The sequence below is a fragment of the Scyliorhinus torazame genome, chromosome 2, assembly GCF_047496885.1.
Source record: "Scyliorhinus torazame isolate Kashiwa2021f chromosome 2, sScyTor2.1, whole genome shotgun sequence".
Taxonomy (NCBI): Eukaryota; Metazoa; Chordata; class Chondrichthyes; order Carcharhiniformes; family Scyliorhinidae; genus Scyliorhinus; species Scyliorhinus torazame.
Window position 1 is genome coordinate 97,697,253 of NC_092708.1, and position 23,297 is coordinate 97,720,549.

At 48.5% G+C, this 23,297-nt stretch overlaps 1 protein-coding gene across 3 annotated transcripts in view; it reads left to right on the top strand.

Moving 5' to 3' along the window:
* The window catches only part of itgb6 (integrin, beta 6), a 139,927-nt gene that overhangs the window by 68,919 nt on the left and 47,711 nt on the right, over positions 1-23,297 (top strand). For all 3 annotated transcript variants that reach the window (XM_072474525.1, XM_072474518.1, XM_072474534.1), the window contains 2 exons: positions 13,540-13,674; positions 17,626-18,043. In XM_072474525.1, coding sequence (XP_072330626.1) covers positions 13,540-13,674; positions 17,626-18,043 — 553 coding nt within the window. The remainder of the gene's footprint in view (positions 1-13,539; positions 13,675-17,625; positions 18,044-23,297) is intronic.

A 23,297-nucleotide genomic window follows, 5' to 3' on the forward strand; every position in this document is an offset into this window, starting at 1 on the left:
CAGGTTATACCTGTTTAACTTTTTGAACGTATGAACAGCGTTATAAGTCCAGTCTAATGGGTGACCGCCTCAAGAATAGGCTGGTCCTCAAGCCGGTTCAGCTGTGGAGATTTGGGTTCACACTGGTTCACATTGGACTGTTGGAGGTGATGCTGTTGCCGAAGTCTCTACTTTTCCATTTGTTGTACTTCGTGCAGTGCTTGGTTTTCCATTCGTGCAAATATAACATTCAACATCTTTGTTGGTTTGTGGTCCTTGAGAACAACCACATATTGTCTCTATAATTCTATCAATTGATTTCTGTAAACAGTCAGATGATGTGCTGACTATGCGGGGACATTTTGACTGGCATGCCAACTCAAAAGGGAGAAAATACTTGTCTGCTTCAATAAAGTTTGCCCTGGATTTGACAGGTGGCAAGGTCCCAGAAACAGCCTTAGCTTCTGCATGGGGAGGATTTTAGCTGCTGTGGCCTGGTCACGGGTGGCGATGGAAGGGGCATGATCCGTGGCATCTCCACAAAGTCATCCTTGGGAACCAGTGGAGGATCCGGCGTGTGCGTACGGTTCAGTTGCGAGCGTGGAAGGCGGCGCAAAGCTCGCTGACTGCGCCTACGCACCAATCCATCCGCCCTGCATACCAGGAACAAGGTGGAGTCTTTTTTCTTTTTATGTTTGTGGTGGACGGCATCTTGTAGCCGATGGGTCGTTGCCATCGAAGAAGCACCATCACTAATATCATGCAAGGCGATGACTGTGCCAGATGTGGAAGTTGGCCGAGACCGTGCACGCTGGTTCCGGCCACCTGCTGTGCCGGAAGGGCGACTTCGCAGAGAAACGTCGAAGCATATCGACTTGGAGAGAGAATTGTCGCTCGCATCAACGTCTGGCGATGGCGCGAATTGGTGTGTCCGTCTTGGACCGCCGGTGCTGGTCGCCACTGCCGACCCAGTGGGACTGCCACGCGATCCATTCCCTGTCGCCGTGGCATCCGCCGTCACCCTGAGTGTACCATCACCGAGGCCGCGACACCGCCCGTCCGGAGCAAGGTCTGGCGTACGCGAATCAGAGTCAGCGCTTGGCTGCTCCCCATCTGGAGTCCGGTCTGCCTTCCGTCGATGCTCCCCGTCCGGAGTCCCAACAGGTTCACTGGAGGCAGCCGAGATTCCCTGAAGCTGCACTTCTGGAGTCGGAACATGCAGGAATGCACCGACCAGTGGAGAGGCTCGAGCCATCGAGGGTGGAAGCGTTGCGCCGTCACCGCAGTCGTCAGTGGTCCCACCGTGATCGTCGAGTGCCTCGGTACGCATTAGGCGAGGTCTGTCACCTTGCACCTTTTGCATGGGAAGTGGGATGCTGTTGTCACTCGTCTCACATCCCGTGGATAGATCCTCATTAGCAGCTTGCTGTTCACTAGGGTTGGGTAAATTGTCAGAGTTTTCATCTGGTGGTGCACACCATGTCGGTGGACTGTCATTGTCTTGCCGTTGTCCTTCATTTGGGCTTTTCTTCTTTGGAATTTTAAATCTTCCCCCAGACATTGCAGAACCTTGTTTATTACCCCCAAATTCTCCCATCTGTATGGTCTCGAATATAGGATCCAATGTTTCTATCGACATTGTACTATTTTCCAAAGAACATTCCGTTTCACTTTTCTTCTCAGGTACCTCATATGTATCTTTGTCTAATGTACATGCCTTCATGGTCTCTGGGTCTGATTTTGCTGGGACTGGCATGGTCACAGTCTCTCTTTTACTGTTCTCAATTGCCCACATTATACTCCCCATACATAACTGCTTAATCACTGGGGTTAGTGTGGTACAATGGATAATCGGGTCGACCTTATCTGCATCGTCACCATTAGTGGAAAGCACACTTGGTTCACTTGAAACTGCTGCGGGTTTTAAATTCGTTATCTGGCTACTCGATGTCGGTGTCCTCAGGATTCTTGCTCCAATGTTCTGCTCATTTATCAGTGGAGTGTGTTTAGATTCAATGCAGTTAATGTTCCCCTCAAGGTTTGAAGAGTCATTACTGACTAACTGCTGGTCTCCGAAGTTGGGACTCTGCGGTGTTGAGTTGAAGGGAGACATTTGTCCCTGCTGTAGGTATGATTCAGGTTGTGTTATTTCCATTAACTGAGGATCAATGTCTTGTCCATTTTTTTTTTTCGTACTAAAACACTGGCAATTCTCAGTCTGCTCCTTGCAAGGTGAACATACAGGTAATTTCTTTAGCAAATCCTCAGTATCCTTCTGTGACCGTGCAGCATTATTAATCTCTGTTCGGCTACAATGATTCTGAAGGTCAGCGCATGAACCTTTTTCCTTCGGGCTTGGAAGAGGAGATTCCTTTGGCTTGTCTTCAGTTGGGCTTGAACAGTCATCAGCGCTGTGCCCTTCATTGTAGCAAGAGAGACCGTCATGGTCATGCTGCTGTGCAGTGGAGTGTGGTAGGCTGTCATAGCCTTCGTGCTGTTCACGTGAGCATGGCAGACTTGCATCGTCTGCCGCTGGTTGGTCAGAAGAGGTTGCTAGACCCTCATGGTCTTGTTCCTGCAAGGACTGCGCATTGGAGTCAAGCATTTTTTCTTTTGTGGAGTCTGTCCACGAGATCGCTGTGGAGGCTTGTGACTCTGGAGTCACTTCTTGTTCATGCAAGGACTGCACTCTGGAGTCTTGCACGTCTTCTTTCATAGAGTTGGGAACGCTGAGCGGGACGTGGACCATGCTCTGTGTGGCAGCAGGGCGCTCTCCGTGTGCTTGCACCGCTCCCTGTCTGTTAATGTCAGGCTGCAGCATCATCCGGTACTGATAAGTTGGGACGTCATATCTGCTGGGTTGAAGATCTTCAAATCCGAAAAATGAATCCACATCTGCGTCGGATTCAATGTGGGGGCCGCCAATGTGCAACACGAAAGGTTCGTCCGAGTCATAGTCGTATAGGACCACGGAGCTATCATTGGGCTCGCGAGGTCCCAAAACACTGTAAAGATCGTCATCGAAGTATTCGAGGTCGGAATCATCGGCTTGTGCGTAGGTAACTGCTTGCCGGAGGGTTCTTCGGAGGTCAAATTCATCTCCTGGGTCAATTTGCGGCAATGTGCTGTGATTCCAGGTGAGGGAAGGTTGTTTTACAGCTTTAACAGATTTTTGTTTTTTTGATTTGGGACGTTTCCCTTTTAAATTGGATTTGGGACGTTTCCCCTTTAAATTGGTGCGGTCTGGGGCCTCTGACATCCTGACGCTCAGTATGTAGCACGTAGGAAGCGACTGCGCATGCTCAGATCGCTGTTCCTTTACCGATGGCCGTTTTCTTGACTGCGCATGCGCAGCATCTCGTGCATGCGCAAACAAAACTTCCGGTTCTGCGCACTGCTCGCGCAATTGTGCTAGCGTGATACCTTTAGCAAGATGGCTGCTGACCTCGACCCAGCCCTCTCTCAGGCCCGGGATTTCGGCCTCTGGGAATTCGGGCTACGGGAACCCGGCCACGATGTGAGTACTGCCGCTTTTCTTACCTTTACTTGCCGATTGGAGTGCGTTTTCTTCCCAGTACTTGGAGAATTTGTCCAGGACTGCCCGGTAATCGTGCCTTTGCTGCCTCCTGAAGAACCTGAACCTTGTGAATATTTCTCTTGCCCTTGCACCGGCGATGGTGAGGAGAAATTCAATTTTTTCGCTATCATCCAGGTCTTGGAGTTCAGCTGCCACCAGGAACAATTCGAACTCTTGCCGGAATCGCCGCCAGTTTTTGCGGAGATCGCCGTGGCACTGGGGCGGCTGCAGAACCGGGAGCTGTAACATTTTGCCTGGGGACTGCTGGTTGTCTCTGTACACTGAGGTATGCCGGCAGGTATCAATCCACTCCTGTACCATGTGGTGTTGGGTGCTCTGGTGCACAGGTGAGCCAACACAGTTGTATGTGGTACAACTCTATTTTATTTTCAACTCTTAAATACAGTTCGTTCTGGATACTCTGCACGTGCTGTCTCCCTGAGTGTGTCGTGTAACAGGTCTTTCCTTGTCCTTGTCTCCAGCTAATACTGTCCACCAGGTGTCGTGTTTGTGCTTTTATATGGTTCCTGTCTTTGTCTGTGATTGGTTGTGGTGTTGTGTGTTCTGATTTGTCTGTTGGTGTGTCTATCATGATGTGTGTGTTTGAATATCATGACAGGACCCGGGGGCACGGCCTTAGAATAAAAGGGAGTCACTTTAGAACAGAGATGAGGAGAAATTTCTTCAGCCAGAGAGTGGTGGGTCTGTGGAATTCATTGCCACAGAGGGCGGTGGAGGCCGGGACGTTGAGTGTCTTTAAGACAGAAGTTGATAAATTCTTGATTTCTCGAGGAATTAGGGCTATGGAGAGAGAGCGGGTAAATGGAGTTGAAATCAGCCATGATTGAATGGTGGAGTGGACTCGATGGGCCGAATGGCCTTACTTCCGCTCCTAAGTCTTATGGTCTTATGGTCTTACTGCTTTCTTGTCTGCCGTCTGCGGCATGGCTGTGATGGCGCTCACCTTGTCTGCATCCGGACGGACCCCTGACTGGGAAATGTGGTCCCCCAGGAACTTCAGCTCGGTTTGGCCGAAAGAACACTTGGCTCGCTTGAGGCGCAGGCCGTTTTCACGTATGCGTGCAAAGACGCGTTGGAGACGATAGATGTGCTCCTGTGGTGTGGTGGACCAGATGATGATGTCGTCCATGTAGACGAGCACCCCTTCGATGCCTTCCATCATCTGCTCCATGATCCTATGAAAGACCTCGGAAGCCGAGATGATGCCAAATGGCATCCGGTTGTAGCAGAACCTGCCGAAAGGGGTGTTGAAGGTGCACAGCTTTCAGCTGGACGGATCCAGTTGGATCTGCCAAAAGCCTTTAGAGGCATCCAGTTTGGTAAATATTTTTGCCTGGGCCATTTCACTCGTGATCTCTTCCCGTTTGGGTATGGGGTAATGTTCCCTCATAATATTGTTATTGAGGTCTTTTGGATCAATACAGATCCGGAGCTCGCCGGGGGGCTTCTTGACACACACCATGGAGCTGACCCACGGCGTGGGCTCCGTGACCCTGGATAGGACCCCTTGGTCCTGGAGATCCTGCAGCTGCTGCTTGAGACGGTCTTTGAGTGGCGCAGGGACCCTGCGAGGTGCGTGAATGACCGGGGTGGTGTCTGGTTTGAGCCGAATTCTATAGGTGTATGGCAGTGTTCCCATGCCCTCAAATGCCTCCTGGTTGTGGGCGAGAAGCGATTGGAGCTGTGCGTTAAACTCTGCATCCGGGAAGTCAGATGTGCCGTTTGGAGAGAGAGAGTGGATTTGTTGCACAAGGTGGAGAGCCTTGCATGCCTGTGCGCCTAGCAGGGAGTCCTTCGATGAGCTGATTATCTCGAATGAGAGTGTGGCCGTGTGTGTGTTGTGTGTCACCTGGAGCTGGCAGGATCCCATAGCCAGGATAACGTTCCCGTTGTAGTCGACCATCCTGCACCGGGACGGCTGAATTGGTGGTCTGACCTTCATGGCATAGAAGGCTGACCATGCTATGAGATTGGCGGAGGTGCCAGTGTCCAGGCGGAAAGTTATCAGCAATCGGTTGACCGTCAGGGTGGCACACCATTCATCACCCGGATTGATCATGTTGACTCGGTTCCCATCAATGACCGCAACACGGAAGGCGTCTCGGTCATCTGTGTCACCGGTTTGGATGTCGTCTGGGCAAGATTCGTAATGGGGAGGCTGAATGGTCCGCACGTCCCTGCGAGGTTGTCGGAGTTGTGGAAGATTGACAGGTTGAGCTGCTCGACAGTAAGCAGCGTAGTGGCCCATCTTGCCACAGCGTAGGCATTGTCGGGTTCTTGCGGGACATTGCTGATTTAAATGTGCGTCTCCACAGTTACCGCACGTCGTGATGTCATGACGTTCGTTGCGCCACTGCGCATGCGCAGTTCAGTCTTGAGTCGTGTGTGCCTGCGCATCACGTCCCTCAGTGTTGCCGCAGGCGCGCACAAGCGCGGGAGGCCCCGAAAAGCGCGCAAAATGGCTGACGTTGTCCGGGCCGCGGGCCGGGAGGAACTCGATCGCCTGGACCCGTTCGGCCTCATGGGGCACCTGGCTCGCCGATCCGGCCGCGTAGTATCCCCGCCGCGCCGATTCAGTCGCCTGAAATTGTGCATAGCGGCTAGTCGTGTTTTCGTGCAGGACACAGGCTTCGATTGCGGAGGCTAAGGTGAGGACTTTTATTTTTAAAAGCTGCTGGCGTAGGGTGCCCCAGGTGACCCCAAAAACGATCTGGTCCCGATCATGGAGTCTGATGTGGTGTCGTAACCGCAGGACTGCACGAGGATGCAGAGATGGGTAAGGAATGACTCAAAGAATTCATCCTTACCTTGCAGGCACTGCTGGAAGACATATCTCTCGAAGCTCTCGTTGACCTCGACGTTGAAGTGTTGGTCGAGCTTGAGGAGGACCGTCTTGTATTTGGATTTGTCCTCGCCTTCCGCGTACACCAGGGAGTTGTAGACATGGATGGCGTGCTGCCCTGTGGTGGTGAGGAGGATGGCGATCTTTCTGGTGTCCGAGGCGCTCTCTCTTTCGTTGGCTTCCCGAAAGAGCTGGAAGCGCTGCTTGAACAGCTTCCAATTTAAGCCGAGGTTCCCAGCGACTTGCAGCGGCTGCGGTGTGTTGACGGTGTCCATGGTGCAGGATGGCAGATTTGTGGGTAGGTGTCAAATCACTCCTGGTATCATGAAGTGTTGGGTACTCTGATACACTGACGAACCAACAGTTTACTCAGAGAGTAGTAAGGGCGTGGAATGCCCTGCCTGCAACAGCAGTGGACTCGCCAACACTAAGGACATTCAAATGGTCATTGGATAGACATATGGACAATAAGGGAATAGTGTAGATGGGCTTTAGAGTGGTTTCACGGGTCGGCACAACATCGAGGGCCGAAGGGCCTGTACTGCGTTGTCATGTTCTATGTTCTAACACGGTTGCGAATGGTACAACGCAGTTTTATTTCAATGAACTATTAACATATTAAACTCTGGTATTCAGCACATGGTGAACCTCTGAGTGGCTGGCAATGAGGTCTGTGCCCTGAGCCCTCTCCTGCTCGAGTGCCCAGGAAGTGTTGTGTTCCCTGCTTTGTACTGTGTATGCTCTTGTCCGTGATCGGCTGTAGTGTTTTGTGTGTTGATTGGTCCGTTGATCTGTCCGTCATTATGTGTGTATGTATGTGCTGTGATGTTCACCTGAATATCATGACACCAGCTACTTTCACTGTTTTTTACTTTGTTCATTCTTGGATTGGGCGCGGTGCAGGCAATGCATTCCAGTTGCCTGGTTTTGATATAACATAGTGTGCTTGTTAAACCACTTTCGAGTTAAGAGTCAACCACATTGAAGAACCTTTGACCCCATGTAAGGACCCCGGCAGTGTGAATGTGTCAAGACACATAAATTTGATCCCTTAAGTTAATGTTAGGACTGCACATCTGCTTCATCTGCATTTCATGATTTTAGTCCAAATAATCAACAATAAATAAAAGTGTTCCAAATTATTTCTTATACTGTGGAATTCAGTCCCAGAAAAAGTTGTCAGCTGAAACAGTGCCTCTTCCCTGCATTCTAGAGTTTAGGTATACAGTAAACAATCATCTGCTGGATCAGATGTGTTGAAACATGCATTAAGCTTGAGATTTCCTCTTCATCTTCTCAACACAAATTGTTTAGATTTTCAGTGGGCTCATCAGCCAGCAAAGGTGTTCGAATTTTAAAAGTTATCTGCCATGGTTAAAATTGTTTCCAAGTGCACCTTCATATCATGCCATGGATGCAAAAGAAGCTGCCTAGACAACTGAATAATAAATATGAGAGGTAAACAAGTATCCCTTTGCTGTCGTGAGTAAGATCCTGCAGGCCTCTTTTATAGCCTGATTCACAGTCTGCAGGGAAGGAAAGCAGCAGGTTTGTGCAAGTCTTTTCCGTACTTGGAATGAGCAGGATTAGAGAATTGTTTATTCAATGCAAACATGCTGCGAACAACCGCAAAGCACAGAAGTATTACAATATTGCGCTCTGCGAAATAATTGTGAATGTTAGAATCTGAGAAACAAAAGAATGTTTGTATGTCTCCAGTCTTCTCAGTTTTGCACAGATATCCGAGACTGTTTAAAAAAAATAATGCATATATATTATTATTTCGATATAAACAATGATAGCGACAAAAAGTTTAAATCGGCTTTATCTAACAGAAAGTCTAGATTTAAACAAGCATCTCACTGGCAAGAATTTCTACTGGTTCAGTCATGACTTGAGACTTCCAGGGAAACTTTACTGCTAAACTAGAGATTCACCTTTAGTAACATGTTACACCCTGCTATAACGCTGACAACATGGAAAATTGCCCAAGTATAAGCTGTCCACAGAACAAAAGGGCAAATCCAATTTGACCAATTACCCCACCAGCCATTTGTTCTCAATCATTGGGAAAGTAATGGAAAGTGACATCAACAGTGCTATCAAGGAGCACTGAGCCATCAATGACCTGTTCACTGGTGCTCAATTTGAGTTCAACCTGAGCTGGTAGGGCCACTTGGCTCCAGACCTTATACAGCCTGAATCCAAACATGGACAAAGGCCAGAATTTCAGGTGTGAGGTGAGGGGAGCTGCCCTTGATATCAAGGTACCATTTGACTGAGTGTGGCATCCAGGAGCCCTAGCAAAATTGAAGTCAATGGGAATCGGGTGGTGGGGAAACCCTTCGCTATGAATTATCCACTTCAGCAGGAAGAATAGAAAAGCGGCATTCTATTTAAATGAGAGAGATTCCAGAACTCTGAGCTAGAGAGGGAGCTCGGATATCACACAAAGCTAGTGAGCTGTTCAGCAAGCGAATGGAAAAGTAAATGGAATGGTGTTTATTGCAAGGGGAATGGGAAAAAAAAGTAGGAAATTTTCCTGCAGTTGTACAGGTGAGACTGGAACACTACGTGGAGTTTTGGTTTCCTTATTAAAACAATATATTAATGCAATAAAAGTACAAAGTCTTACAACACCAGGTTAAAGTCCAACAGGTTTGTTTCGATGTCACTAGCTTTCGGAGCACTGTTCCTTCCTCAGGTGAATGAAGAGGTATGTTCCAGAAACATATAGAAAGACAAATTCAAAGATGCCAAACAATGCTTGGAATGCGAGCATTAGCAGGTGATTAAATCTTTACAGATCCAGAGATGCGACTCGGCCAACGTTGTCTACCTCATACGCTGCAGGAAAGGATGTCCCGAAGCGTGGTACATTGGCGAGACCATGCAGACGAATGAACGGACATCACGCAACAATCACCAGGCAGGAATGTTCCCTTCCAGTCGGGGAACACTTCAGCAGTCAAGGGCATTCAGCCTCTGATCTCCGGGTAAGCGTTCTCCAAGGCGGCCTTCAGGACGCGCGACAACGCAGAATCGCCGAGCAGAAACTTATAGCCAAGTTCCGCACACATGAGTGCGGCCTCAACCGGGACCTGGGATTCATGTCGCATTACATTCATCCCCCACCATCTGGCCTGCAAAATCCTACCAACTGCCCTGGCTTGATACAATTCACACCTCTTTAACCTGGGGTTACCCCATCTCTGGATCTGTAAAGATTTAATCACCTGCTAATGCTCACATTCCAAGCATTGTTTGGCATCTTTGAATCTGTCTATATATATGTTTCTGGAACAGACCTCTTCATTCACCTGAGGAAGGAGCAGTGCTCCGAAAGTTAGTGACATCGAAACAAACCTGTTGGACTTTAACCTGGTGTTGTAAGACTTCGTACTGTGCTCACCCCAGTCCAATGCCGGCATCTCCACATCATGCAATAAAACTGGTTTAGAGAACATTCACTTGACTGATACCTGGGATGGGAGGATTATCTTATGAGCAAAGAGTAGACACGCTGGGGGTGCATCCATTGGAGTTTAGAATAATGAGAGGTAATCTTAGTGAAACATAGAAGAATTTAAATAGTGAGTATAACAGGGATCAGGGACACCCAGGGCGTGATTTCAAACATTGAGTCCGGAATTCTCCAGCCATTCACGCCGACTGTATCTTCCCGTCCGGCCGACTAATGCCCCTGCCATGAGTTTCCCGGCGGTGAGAGGGGTGCATTAAACAGAGAAGCTCGTTGAAAACAGCGAGACCAGAAGATCCATTGTCAGCCAATCGGTGAGAGTTTAAACAGTGAGTGTGAGAGGGAGCAGTGACACAGCACTGAGGAGGAGTATGAGAGAGAGGATCCAAGGAGGAATGAGAGAGAGAGGAGCCAGTGAGGAGGACCGAGAGAGAGAGTGGACCCAGTGAGGAGGACCGAGAGAGAGAGAGAGAGTGGGTACAGTGAGTATGACCGAGAGAGAGGAGCCAGTGAACAAGACTGAGAGAGAGAGGACCAGTGAGGAGGAATGAGAGAGAGGATTTCAAGAGGAATGAGAGAGAAAGAGAACCCAGTGAGGAGGATCGAGAGAGAGTGGACCCAGTGAGTTTAAACAGTGAGTGTGAGAGGGAGCAGTGAGACAGCTATACCACAAAAGAAACTGGAGCCATTTAAGGCTCCAACAAGCAGACCTGTGTCCCCGTGATGCCATGCTTTGATTTTTCTCCGAATGCATTGGTCCACAGACTCAACTGGGGCCTTGCCAGACTCACACACGCTCTCCCTCCTTGTTGTATCCACTCTCTCTCCGACCTGGAGCTGCATGGTCCTCACTGCACCCTCGCTATTTTTCTGTGCTGTATCCGTGCTCTTGGCCGAGTCTGGTCCTCACACTCTCTCCTTGCCAGGTACGCACTCTAGTCACTGTGTCCGCACTCTCTAACCTCACCAGATCCATGCTCCATCTCCCTGCCATGAAGACGCTCCTCGCTCAGTTGGTGATTTCTCTCCCTGCTAGACCCATTCTTTCTCGCTCCTCCTCACTGGGTTCACATCCTCACATTCCTTCTCTCTGACTCCTCTCTCTGTCATCCATCCTCACTGGCTCGCCTCTCTCTCGTTCTTGCTCACTGGCTCCTCTCTCTCTCTCACGCCTCCTTTCTGGCTCCTCTCTCTTTCTCGAACCTCCGCACTGGGTCCACTCTCTCTCTTGATCCTCTTCACTGGGTCCACTCTCTCTCGATCTTGCTGACTGGTTCCTCTCTCTCTCTCATTCCTCCTCACTGGCTCCTGTCTCTCTCTCTCATTCCTCCTCACTGTGTCCACGCTCTCTCTCGATTTTACTTACTGTACTTACTGTTCCTCTCTCTCTTTCTCAATCTTGCTCACTGGCTCCTCTCTCTCTTTTCTCCTCAGATCCTCTCTCTCATTCCTCCTCACTGGGCCCACTCTCTCACTCTCTCTCCATCTTGCTCACTGGCTCCTCTCTCTCGGTACCCCTCACTGGCTCCACTCCCTCTCTCTATCCTCCTCACTGGCTCCTCTCTCTCCCTCAGTCCTCCTCACTGGGCCCACTCTCTCTCTCTCTCTCTCGATCTTGCTCACTGTCATCTCTCCCTCTCATTTCCCCTCGGATCCTCTCTCTCATTCCTCCTTCCTGGGTCCACTCTCTCTCAGTCTTGCTCACTGGCTCCTCTCTCTCTCTCTCGATCCTCCTCACTGGCTCCTCTCTCTCTCTCGGTCCTCCTCACTGGGCCCACTCTCTCTCTAACTCCTCATCACTGGGTCCACTCTCTCTCTTGATCCTCATCACTGAGTCCTCTTTCTCTTATTCCTCCTCACTGGCTCCTCTCTCTCTCTTGCTCCTCCTCACTGGGTCCTCTCTCTCCCTCTCTCATTCCTCCTCACTGGGTTTTCTCTCTCTCTCTCTCTCTCTCTGTCTCTCTCTCTCTGTCTCCCTCTCCTCTTCACTGGCTCCTCTCTCTCTCGCTCCTCCTCACTGGATCCCCTCTCTCGCTCCTCTTCACTTTCTAGTCCCACATTAACCCCTGCTATTCTCGATACCCTTATACTACACTGGGCATCACACATCAGCTTCGATGTTAAGATCTTAGAGACAGCACAGAAGAAATTTACTAGAATGGTACCAGGGATGAAAAGTTAGTTATGTGGAGAAACTGGTGAAGCTGGGGTTGTCTTCCTTAGAGCAGGGAAGTTAAGGTGAGATTTGTTTAAAGGGCTTTGGTAAGTAAACTAAAATGAACTGTGGCAGAAGGGTTAGTAACCAGAGGACAGAATAAGGTAACTGGAAAAGAATGTGAGGCAACATGAGTTGTTATAACCTGGAATGTACCACCTGAAAGGTTGGTGAAAGCAGATTCAGCAATAACTTTAAAAAGAGAATTGGATGAATAGGTGAAGAAGATAAGAATTGTTGGGAGAACAGGGAAATACGACTAACTGGAAGTTTTCTAAGATCCAGCACCGGCATGTTAGGCCAAATGGCTTCCTTCTGTTCTACATAGAATTACAGTGCAGAAGGAGGCCATTCGGCCCATCAAGACTGCACCGGCTCTTGGAAAGAGCACCCTACCGAAGGTCAACATCTCCACCCAATTCCCATAACCCAGTAACCCCACCCAACACTAAGGGCAATTTTGGACACAAAGGGCAATTTATCATGGCCAATCCACCTAACCTGCACATCTTTGGAAATCTCAGAAGGTGAAACTATGTTTAACACTCTTTACACAAAATGTCCTCACAGTTATACACTAAACTGTGCCTGCATTTACCATTAAATGTTTTAAAGGGACAGCACAAGCTGTCTGTTTTTGACTTCCTTCTGATATCTTGGAACATCTGAATTTGAGGATGGTTAACATTTGTACATGTGGTTCCATGCTCATTTCAGTAAGGTGTATTTGTAGGAAATTTGCAGAAGACTGAGTTTAATACAGGATAAAAAAGCCCACAACAGTAATCTGCTCACAGTTGAATAACATCTGCACCATATTTTGGCAATAATACCAGGCTGTATATGATTTAGGCAGCTTCATTCAGCATGAGCACAGAGATACCCAATGTGGGAGATAATAGTCAGGCCCTTATACATCTAGCATTGAACCATTTTTTTGTTTACTAAAGAAGTGTCTCACTTGATACTCAACCCCTGTTATGCTTCATGCACAACAGTTTTATGTTGACAATAAGTGCAAAATACAAAAACAGTTTTATGAGGGGTTCAAAATTATTCTTGATAAGATAAATAAGGAAACATTCTTTTCGCTGGTAGGTTAGTTGATAACTGGAGAGCATAAACTTTAGATGATTACCAACAGAAAAAAGAAAGAAGTTGGGACAAATTACCTTGCTCAGACACAATAGACCTGATGTAAGATTCCAGGAATTTATGCAGATATTGTAAGGATAGAAGACCCCTGACCGAACACAATTGATGGAGCTAAATCCATCACATATTTTGAAAGGGAAGTGGACATTAACTTGCAAAAGAATAATTTAACTGTGTGTGAGGAAGGACAGGTACTTAGACATTCGACTGGTACAATGGGATGGGACATTGTAGTGGAAGATTCGATGATCTCTTCCCTGTCTTTGCAGGAGCTGCGATCTGAGGTGGAACTGGAAGTGACAGGAGATACTGATGGAGTGCAGTTCTTTTTCACCGCCATTTGTCAAGATGGTACCATCATTCATGGAGGGAAAAGGTGCTCTCATCTCCACATTGGAGACACAGTAAGGCTTAATTTTCCTATCTGAACAAAAGAATCTGAATATCATATATTTGATTGCAAATAATTTTTTTAATGTTGTCAATTTTGATACTTTGATATGCTACCATTATCTCCCAATATAGCTATTCAAAGGTATTAAAATTATGAAGGAATTCAACAGCGCAAAGCAAAAAAAGACATAGAGAGGGATATACCGCCCCCCCCTCCAAGTGAACGTGTTTTCCAGTGGCAGACCCCCCCTCCCGCCCCCCGCTCCAAGTGAACGTGTTTTCCAGTGGCAGACCCCCGCCCCCCCCCCCCCGCTCCAAGTGAACGTGTTTTCCAGTGGCAGACCCCCCCCCCTCCAAGTGAACGTGTTTTCCAGTGGCAGACCCCCGCCCCCCCCCCCCGCTCCAAGTGAACGTGTTTTCCAGTGGCAGACCCCCCCTCTCCCCCTCCCCCCCGCTCCAAGTGAACGTGTTTTCCAGTGGCAGACCCCCCCCCCCCCGCTCCAAGTGAACGTGTTTTCCAGTGGCGGCAGACCCCCCTCCCCCCCCCTCCAAGTGAACGTGTTTTCCAGTGGCAGACCCCCCCCCCCCCGCTCCAAGTGAACGTGTTTTCCAGTGGCGGCAGACCCCCTTCCCCCCCCTCCAAGTGAACGTGTTTTCCAGTGGCAGACCCCCTCCCCCCTCCAAGTGAACGTGTTTTCCAGTGGCAGACCCCCCCCCGCTCCAAGTGAACGTGTTTTCCAGTGTCAGACCCCCCCCGCTCCAAGTGAACGTGTTTTCCAGTGGCAGACCCCCCCCCCGCTCCAAGTGAACGTGTTTTCCAGTGGCAGACCCCCCCCCCGCTCCAAGTGAACGTGTTTTCCAGTGGCAGACACCCCCCCCCCCGCTCCAAGTGAACGTGTTTTCCAGTGGCAGACCCCCCCCCCGCTCCAAGTGAACGTGTTTTCCAGTGACAGACCCCCCCCCGCTCCAAGTGAACGTGTTTTCCAGTGACAGACCCCCCCCCCGCTCCAAGTGAACGTGTTTTCCAGTGGCAGACACCCCCCGCTCCAAGTGAACGTGTTTTCCAGTGGCAGACCCCCCCCCCCCGCTCCAAGTGAACGTGTTTTCCAGTGGCAGACCCCCCCCCGCTCCAAGTGAACATGTTTTCCAGTGGCAGACCCCCCCCCTCCCCCCGCTCCAAGTGAACGTGTTTTCCAGTGGCAGACCCCCCCCCGCTCCAAGTGAACGTGTTTCCAGTGGCAGACCCCCCCCCCCCCCCCGCTCCAAGTGAACGTGTTTTCCAGTGGCAGACCCCCCCCCCCGCTCCAAGTGAACGTGTTTTCCAGTGGCAGACCCCCCCCCCCCCCCCCCGCTCCAAGTGAACATGTTGGAAGATTTCCTGGGTCACCAGACCATACCTCTGGAGGAAGTGCCCTGTCAGACACAATTTTTGCTCCAGGTGTGGGATGGAGTCAGGGCCGCTGTCTCCAGACATAGATCATAGGAACCCATAGAGGCTGCCAAGTGCTGAATCAGGCTGTTTTATAGGCTTGCTTGTTCTCTGTTGTTTCCTTAAATCTTGGGCCCTCTGGCCCTTATCCTTCATACTCCATCAGCTGCACCCACTCGACATGCCAACTCCATTTCCCCATGTCAATTTCATGCCAGTTTAATGTCAACTCATGTTCTCCACATGCCAACTCATGCTCCCCATCCATCCTTTTCTCTTACACTGCTACTGACCCACCCGGTATCCACCATGGACAGGCTTCAGGAACCATGTTGAGAGGAAATAAAATATAGGTTTAAATATCTATTGCCGCCTTCAAAGGATGCTAATCCTTTAATTATCTCTTTGAGCTGTCAATAAAACTGTGAACATAGGACCCTCTGCTGAGACAATTATTGGTTGTAGAAAACAGCCAAGCATGAATAATGGCAAAATGATGACCATTGGGAATTGCCAACAAACAGCTATTGCAAATGCTAGAACAGTTTATTTTTTTTTTCTAATCTCAGTAATAGAGACTGCCTTTTTAATTTTTTGAGGAGTGGGGATTTCAATAATTTCACAGTTTGGCAATTTACTCTCTGTGCGCAAATGTCTATTCTAAAAGTTTGCGACTCCCATGATAAGACTTTTGCTACAGTGAAATCGAGTCTGTTTCAACTCAGCACTGAGTTCAAATGGTCATGCTGGCTTCAGGCTTCCCTTATGAGTGAGGCACTCCGTCACGCACACTGCCCCCTACCGGTGCAAATAGAAACTGTTGGAAAAAGCTGTGGTCCCAGGTTCGATTCCTGGCTTCGGTCACTATCTGGGCGGAGTCTGCATGTTCTCCCTGTGTCTGCATGGGTTTCCTCCAGTTTCCTCCCAAAAGTCCCAAAAGTCCTGCTTGTTAGGCGAATTGGACATTCTGAATTCTCTCTCAGTGTACCCGAACAGGCGGTGGAGTGTGGCGACGAGTGGATTTTCACAGTAACTTCATTGCAGTGTTAATGTAGCCTACTTGCGACAATAAAGATTATTATTATTATTATTGCACCCACTCCAGTGCTTTATGTTTTTAATAAAATGGTGCTCCGAATTGTATTCCGGATGTGCCCATAAAGGTTCAACACAAGTTTAGGATAACTTTTTTACTTTTCAGTTCTCTCCTTCCAGAAATAATTCTGAGTGCTTGGTTTGTTTTTTTCTTATGACCGAGTTAACTTGCATCGCTACCTTTAGTGATAAGATCATAAAACATTGAAGCAGAATTAGGCCATGGCTGAGATGTTTCACATCCTCATTCTCCTGCCTTCTCCCCATAACCCTTGATCCCCTTATTAATCAAGAAGCTATCTCTGTCTTAAAGGCACTCAGTGATTTGGCTGCCACAGAAGGCTGTGGCAAAGAGTTCCACAGATTCACCACACTCTGGCTGATAAATTCCTCCTCATCTCAGTTTTAAAGGATTGTCCCTTCAGCCTGAGGCTGTGCCCTCAGGATCTAGATTTTCTACTGGTAGAAATATCCTCTCTACGTCCACTCTACCCAGGCCTCAGTATCCTGTAAGTTTCTATGTATTTTACGCTCAGATGCGTGGCATGGTAGCACAGTGGTTATTATTGCTGTCTCGCAGCACCAGGGACCCAGGTTGAATTCTGGCTGTAGGGGACTCTGTGTGGAGTCTTTACGTTTTCCCCGCGTCAGTGTGGGTTTCTTCCGGGTGCTCCAGTTTCCTCCCACAGTCCAAAGATGTGCAGGTTAGGTGGGATTGTGGGATTGCCAGGATAGGGTGGGGAGTGTGCCTGGGTGGGTACTCTTTCAGAGGGTTGGTACAAATGCGATGGGACAAATGACTTCCTGCACTGTAGGGTTTCTATGGATTCCATGGATCCCTTTGTTTCTTTATCCTACTTTGATTCTTATTTTCTAAGTAATATGCAACATCCATACTTTTCTTGTCAAACTGTATAGCTCACATTTATCTATGTTTAAATTAATTTGCCGATTATATGCCAACCTAGACCTTTGGTAATATCTTCTTGCACCTGGTTGCAGTCCTCCTCCGTGATGGCTATCCCACCTTCTTTGGAGTCGGCTGCAAATTTAGAAATTGTGCTTTTCATAATTGTAAATTATGAACAAGTGGTGCCAGCAGTGATACACCACTTCCACCTGCTGCCGCTCTGAATAATTATCCATTGCCCTGACTCTGCTTTCTGCATGAAACCAGCTAGCTATCCATATTGCTACTTGCCCTCAACACTGCATTCTCTGACCTTATTCATCAACCTAATATGTGGTAACAAATAAGCATTCATACTTACATTTGTTTTTAAAACAATAGAAGCCTCGACTTATATGAACAGCATCAATAGTGTACAAGTTTGGATGATGTGATGACATAAAGCATTATCCATCATGTGATAGATGATTGGTTGCATATCACACTTTGATTTTCTTTATTAATATATTATTTTTTATTTAACTTTAGGTTTCTTTCAATGTGACTGTTGAATTGGCAGAATGTCCGAAGGAACCTAAACATATTGTAATAAAGCCTTTAGGGTTCAGAGATGCCTTAGAGATCGAAGTGCAACCAGCCTGTAGCTGCAGCTGCCAAGCAAGTGCAGAGCACAACAGCTCAAGATGCAGCAGTGGCAATGGCTCTTTTCAGTGTGGTGTATGTGTTTGCAATGCTGGCCGATTAGGTCCTCATTGTGAATGCACAGAAGAGAACATAAACATGGGTACCTGCAAGCACAGTGCGGAAAACATTTCCTGCAATGGTCGAGGAGACTGCTACTGTGGACAGTGCGCCTGTTATTCATCTGAGTTTGGACAGATATACGGTGCCTATTGTGAATGTGATGATTTTTCGTGTGTGAGATTTAAAGGGCTTCTGTGTGGAGGTATGTAAAGTTTTACTTTAATTGATTATTTTTTAGAGTTTGTCATTTATACAGTACATTCCTGTCTTTTAACCTGAATCACTTTATCTCGAAAACTGCAATAAGTACAAAAATACTCAGTTTGAAGGCACAATTTTAACCTAAAATGACTCAATAAGTAAACATATTGGGCTGGATTCTCCATTTGAGAGACTATGGGCTGGATTCTCCCATTTTGAGGCTATGAGCTGCATTTTCCGCACCCCGATGCCAAAATCGTGGCCGGTGCCAGGGTGAAGAATCCATTTCCCCGCACAGAATCGGGACCGCCGCTGGTTCTGCGAGCCCCGAAAAAGTACACGCGTCGCATATCACCTACCTGCGGCCATTGCTAAAGGCCCGCTCTGTCATTCTCCGCCCCCAACTGGCCGAAGTCCCAACGGCGTGGAGCAATCATGGTCCTGCCGGTCGGGAAACAACTAGCGTGGTGGCTGCAGACTCAGTCCGCGGCCGCCCTGGTGGGGGCGGGCTGATCAGAGGGCAGGGGGACACAGTCCACAGCTGCCACGCCGGGCTCATTAAAACTGAGACCACACGTGTCCCGCACTGTCGGGAACTTGGCCCATCAGGAGCGGAGCATTGGGGGAGGCTCTTCAGGTAATGTCCTGAGGCCATCCCAACGGCATGCGGCAAACTCCTCGATTACGCTGTTTTGAAGACGGCTGAGCATCCGGAAACAGGCTCAGCCCCCCGATTCGGTCGTAAACAGGGATTCTCCGTCTGATCGCTGATTACGATATCACCGTCGGGCAACGGAGAATCCCGCCCTATGTTCTCCCGCCGGAGCTGAATTGCATCAGTTTTACAATCCCCTTGAGATCATAAAGCACGATGCAATTCAGTATTCCACGCCTTGAAAATTTATGCATGACGTAGAATACGAGGGAGTTACAAAGACCATCGGACACTGCTCTGCGTCGCTGGTCAGTGCTGCGTCTGACGGGAGGTATGCAGCTTCATGCCCGACAGGGAGTCAGGTCACGGATTCAATTTGTTCGGTGCAACTAACTCGTGCCGTCAACATACACCTGGGGTGGGGGGAGGGTGTGCTAGAGAAGGCATGGGCAGGCCATGCATTGTTGGTGGAGGTGGCTGTCAGATGGGCTTGGATGGTCTCTACCAGCGTGGCCCTGGCGTGGTGGACCTTGGCCCACCACGAGGTCCACCATGTCAGGTTCATGTTGCGGAGACCACAAGTGATTTGTGCCCACGTGACCCCCGGCCATGGTGACCTGAGAAACAGGAGTACAGAGCATAGGGTGCCGGCCCGCTAAATAGATACAAATGGGTCATTAAAACCTATTTGCATTTATTTACACCTGACACCCGATTCTCCGTCCCATCGGGGAATGCATTCTGGGCTTCCGATTGACTGAAGAATGATGGATAAAATACGGTTAGCATATCTTTAGTACATATCACAAATGCTGCATCCTCAGGACACAGCGAAGCTTACACAAATGATTTAATCTTATTCTGCCAGTTATGTTCAGTTAGATTGTTTCATAAAGGAGATGTATAGAGTTGCAATTTCCACAAGTTTTCAAATGAGGTCTGTTTGCCCCCCAAAATAGCCTTGTTAATAATTTAACTGTCAATTCTGATGGACATCACAAGCGGCACTAAACACCATCATAATCATACATACATTGACTGATGCTGTCTCATAAATTACGTTCTCCAGCCCACCACTTTGTTGTCAAGAATTTTGACAATTAATATTATTCATGTTATGAGTGAGATTCTCAGAGTCTCTTGTCACTGGTGGGTTCTTATGCACAGCAGAAAAGTACCTTCTGTTGCTTACTGACTGCAAGGTCCAATCGGCAATGCATGTCCTTCTAAAGTTCAGATTGGTGTATATTTAAAGAGAATAGTTGAAATATTCATAGGCCAATGTAACAGTAACAATTTGTTGGAAAGTATCTTGGGGAATTAAATTCTGAAAAATGTTTTCTTCTAATTTAGTTTCATGTGATTTGCCAACGTTTAGGATGTGACACACTTATGAGTCAGATGATAGCTTTAACTTGTAGATTGCTGATGTCCACTTTTGAATTCTTCAACTTTTGGAAATTTAGTAATTGGGTATGATCAGGATCTGTCAAAATCTGTGTAAAGTCCTCACAAATATTTGTAAAACATTTATGGATGCACAAGGAATGTTGGGCTCAATTTCCCTCTGGCAACGGGAATAAGTGCTGTGTGCTCCAGTGAAATATTATTTCTCCATGGTTTTTGCTATTGTTTTTGAATGTTGGTTAATGCTGGTTTAAATTCCATTTTGCATTTTGGGTAAATGCATCTGCCGACCATGACTAAAGTCAGATACATTTTAATCAGCTGCAATGCTCAGATTTTCAGAAATTATCTTCGTATTGATTAAATTAAGTTTCATTTTGTTCTTCGTGGTTACAAAATCATGCGTGCAGTGAATCAAGCCTTTGATCTCCTTGCCTGAATGTTTTATATGCATTCCTGTCATGCAAAGCTCTATGCCAGGAGGGTGAACTCTATAAAATTATGAAGTTTCAGCGTGTATCCATTGGGTCTACTATTTTGTTCCCTGGGACCATTCCAACACTTTGAGAAATCCAGACCAAAAATATGTTGTTTTTGATAGCATCATCTGTCTGATATATGAACATACTTTCGGATGCTGTTTCCTGCTGTTCACCCTTCTCCAATTTCAATCACACTTTCATGTAACCACAGAATGCCTGTATTATATTCCTTCTCCAACTCACTTACAAAGAAATGCAAATTTCATCATATATTTTACTTCCCCATGGCTTTATTCACAAGAAAGACAATCACATCTTTTAAGCATCAAAAATGAAACAACTTGCATTTATATAGCGCCTTTCACGAGCACAGGACATCCCAAAGTGCTTCACAGCCAAAGAAGTATTTTTGAAGAGCCGTCACTATTATAGCTTACGAAATGAGGAAGTGAAATTGCAAACAGCAGTAAAATAAGTGACCAGATAATCAGTTTAAGGCGTTGGTTCACAGACTGAGAAGGCGGGGAGTGGATGCTTTGTCTTGTGGGGCAATCTAGAACGAGAGGTCACAGTCTTAGGATAAGAGGTAGCAAATTTAAAACCGAGTTGAGGAGAAATGACTTCTCCCAAAGGGTTGTGAATCTGTGGAATTCACTACCCCAGTAGATGCTGGGGCAATGAGTAAATTTAAGGAGGAGTTACAGATTTTTAATTGCTCATGGGTTGAAGGGTTAGGAGAACAGGCAGGACAGTGGATTTAAGGCCAGGATTAAATCAGCCATGATCGAATGGCGAAGCAGACACAATGGGCCGAATGGCCTAATTCTCCTTCTACGTTTTATGAACTTATGAACTAAGTGACAGATTTATCACTGACCCCAGGCTAACAGTGTAATTAACCTCTGTACCTTCACTCATTCACTCCTTGCACTGAGAGTAGGTTTTGTGCCACAGTTTATAGTTTGTCATCTGGTAAATTGACATAAAGGACAGTTGCATGCATCCCTCTCCAGAATTACCTAAATGGTCTCAGGTGATACGAAAACAGAAAATGCTGGAAACACTCAGCAGGCCAGGCAGCATCTGTGGAGAGAGAAACAGATGGCGCGATTTAATAAAAAAGATTTTAAGTGTGGTAGCGAGCGGGAACTGCCACGAGCTTCCCGAAGTTCAGACCGACGAGGCTGTCACTGCTATAAAAAGTTAATTGGGGACTTCCGGTTGCGGCTATGTTGAGGTAGGTCGCACGTTCGGCAGCTCCCGCCGGGAACGGACTTTTGGGCTCTCTAGAGGGGCCCCAATGGCAATTGTTCGACGGCTTCCAGTGTGGGAAGGTGACAGCAAGGTCCCCCCCGACATTATATGGATTGGACCAGGAGTGGAGCGGTTAAAAAAGTGATCCTGGGGCAGCGAAAAGCGCGAGGGAGGAAAAGCAAGATGGCGGCGGGTGGAGACCAAGCAGCGTGGGCGCAGTGGTCGCGGGAGCAGCAGGAGTTTCTTAAACGCTGCTTTGAGGAGCTGAAGACAGAAATGCTGGCGCCAATGAAGGCGGCGATTGAGAAGCTTGTGGAGACCCAGAAGGCCCAAGGGGCGGCGATCCGGGTGGTGCGGCAAAAAGCCTCGGAGAACGAGGATGAGATCTTGGGCCTGGCGGTGAAGGTGGAGGTGCACGAGGCGCTGCACAAGAGGTGGGCGGAAAAATTCGAGGACCTGGAGAATAGGTCTAGGAGGAAGAATCTTCGGATTCTGGGTCTCCCTGAAGGAGTGGAGGGGCCCGATGCCGGGGCATATATGAGCATGATGCTCAATTCGCTGATGGGCGCGGGAGCTTTCCCGAGGCCCCTGGAGCTAGATGGGGCTCATTAGGTCCTGGCAAGGAGACCCAAAGCCAACGAGCCGCCAAGGGCTATAGTGGTGCGGTTCCACCGCTTTATGGACAGAGAGTGTGTCCTGAGATGGGCCAAAAAAGAGCAGAGCAGCAGGTGGGAGAACACGGAGATCCGAATTTACCAGGACTGGAGTGCGGAGGTGGCTAAGAAGAGGGCTGGTTTTAACCGGGCTAAGGCGGTGCTCCATCGGAAGGGGGTGAAGTTCGGGATGCTGCAGCCAGCGCGATTATGGGTCACGTTCCAAGATCGGCACCACTATTTTGAAACGCCCGATGAGGCGTGGGACTTTATACAGACTGAAAAGTTGGACTCAAATTGAGGGTTGGTCGTGGGGGAATGTTTACTGTGTTTATTGCGTTTGGGGAATGTTCTCTTGGTTTGAGTGCTGGGTGGGGATGGGTGAATGGATTTGATGTGGGGGCTGTGGGAGAGTGTGGGCGTCGGTGTTGGAGGGGCAGGGCCCCACGGAGGAAGAGGGGGCGTGGAGGCGCGGGGAGGAGGAGTTGGGGTAAGGCCGCAAAAAGGAACTGCGCCAGAGGGGACGGGGCCGGCTCAGTAAAGCGCGGGCTTTTTCCCGTGTTAGGGAAGGATGGGGGTGGGGCCGGGGGGGGGAAGGGCGGTGCTGGAGAGGAGCGCACACTGACTGCCAAGGGGTGGAGGGATACTCACACTGGGGGGTCGATGGAATGGCGACAGAGGCCGGGGTCAGCAGGAGTCAGCTGACTTGCGGGAGTGTCATGGGGGGAGCAAAATGGCTCGATGTGGATCTAGTGGGGGGAGGGGGGAGGGGGGGAACAGGGTTGCTGCTGCATTGGCCAAAGG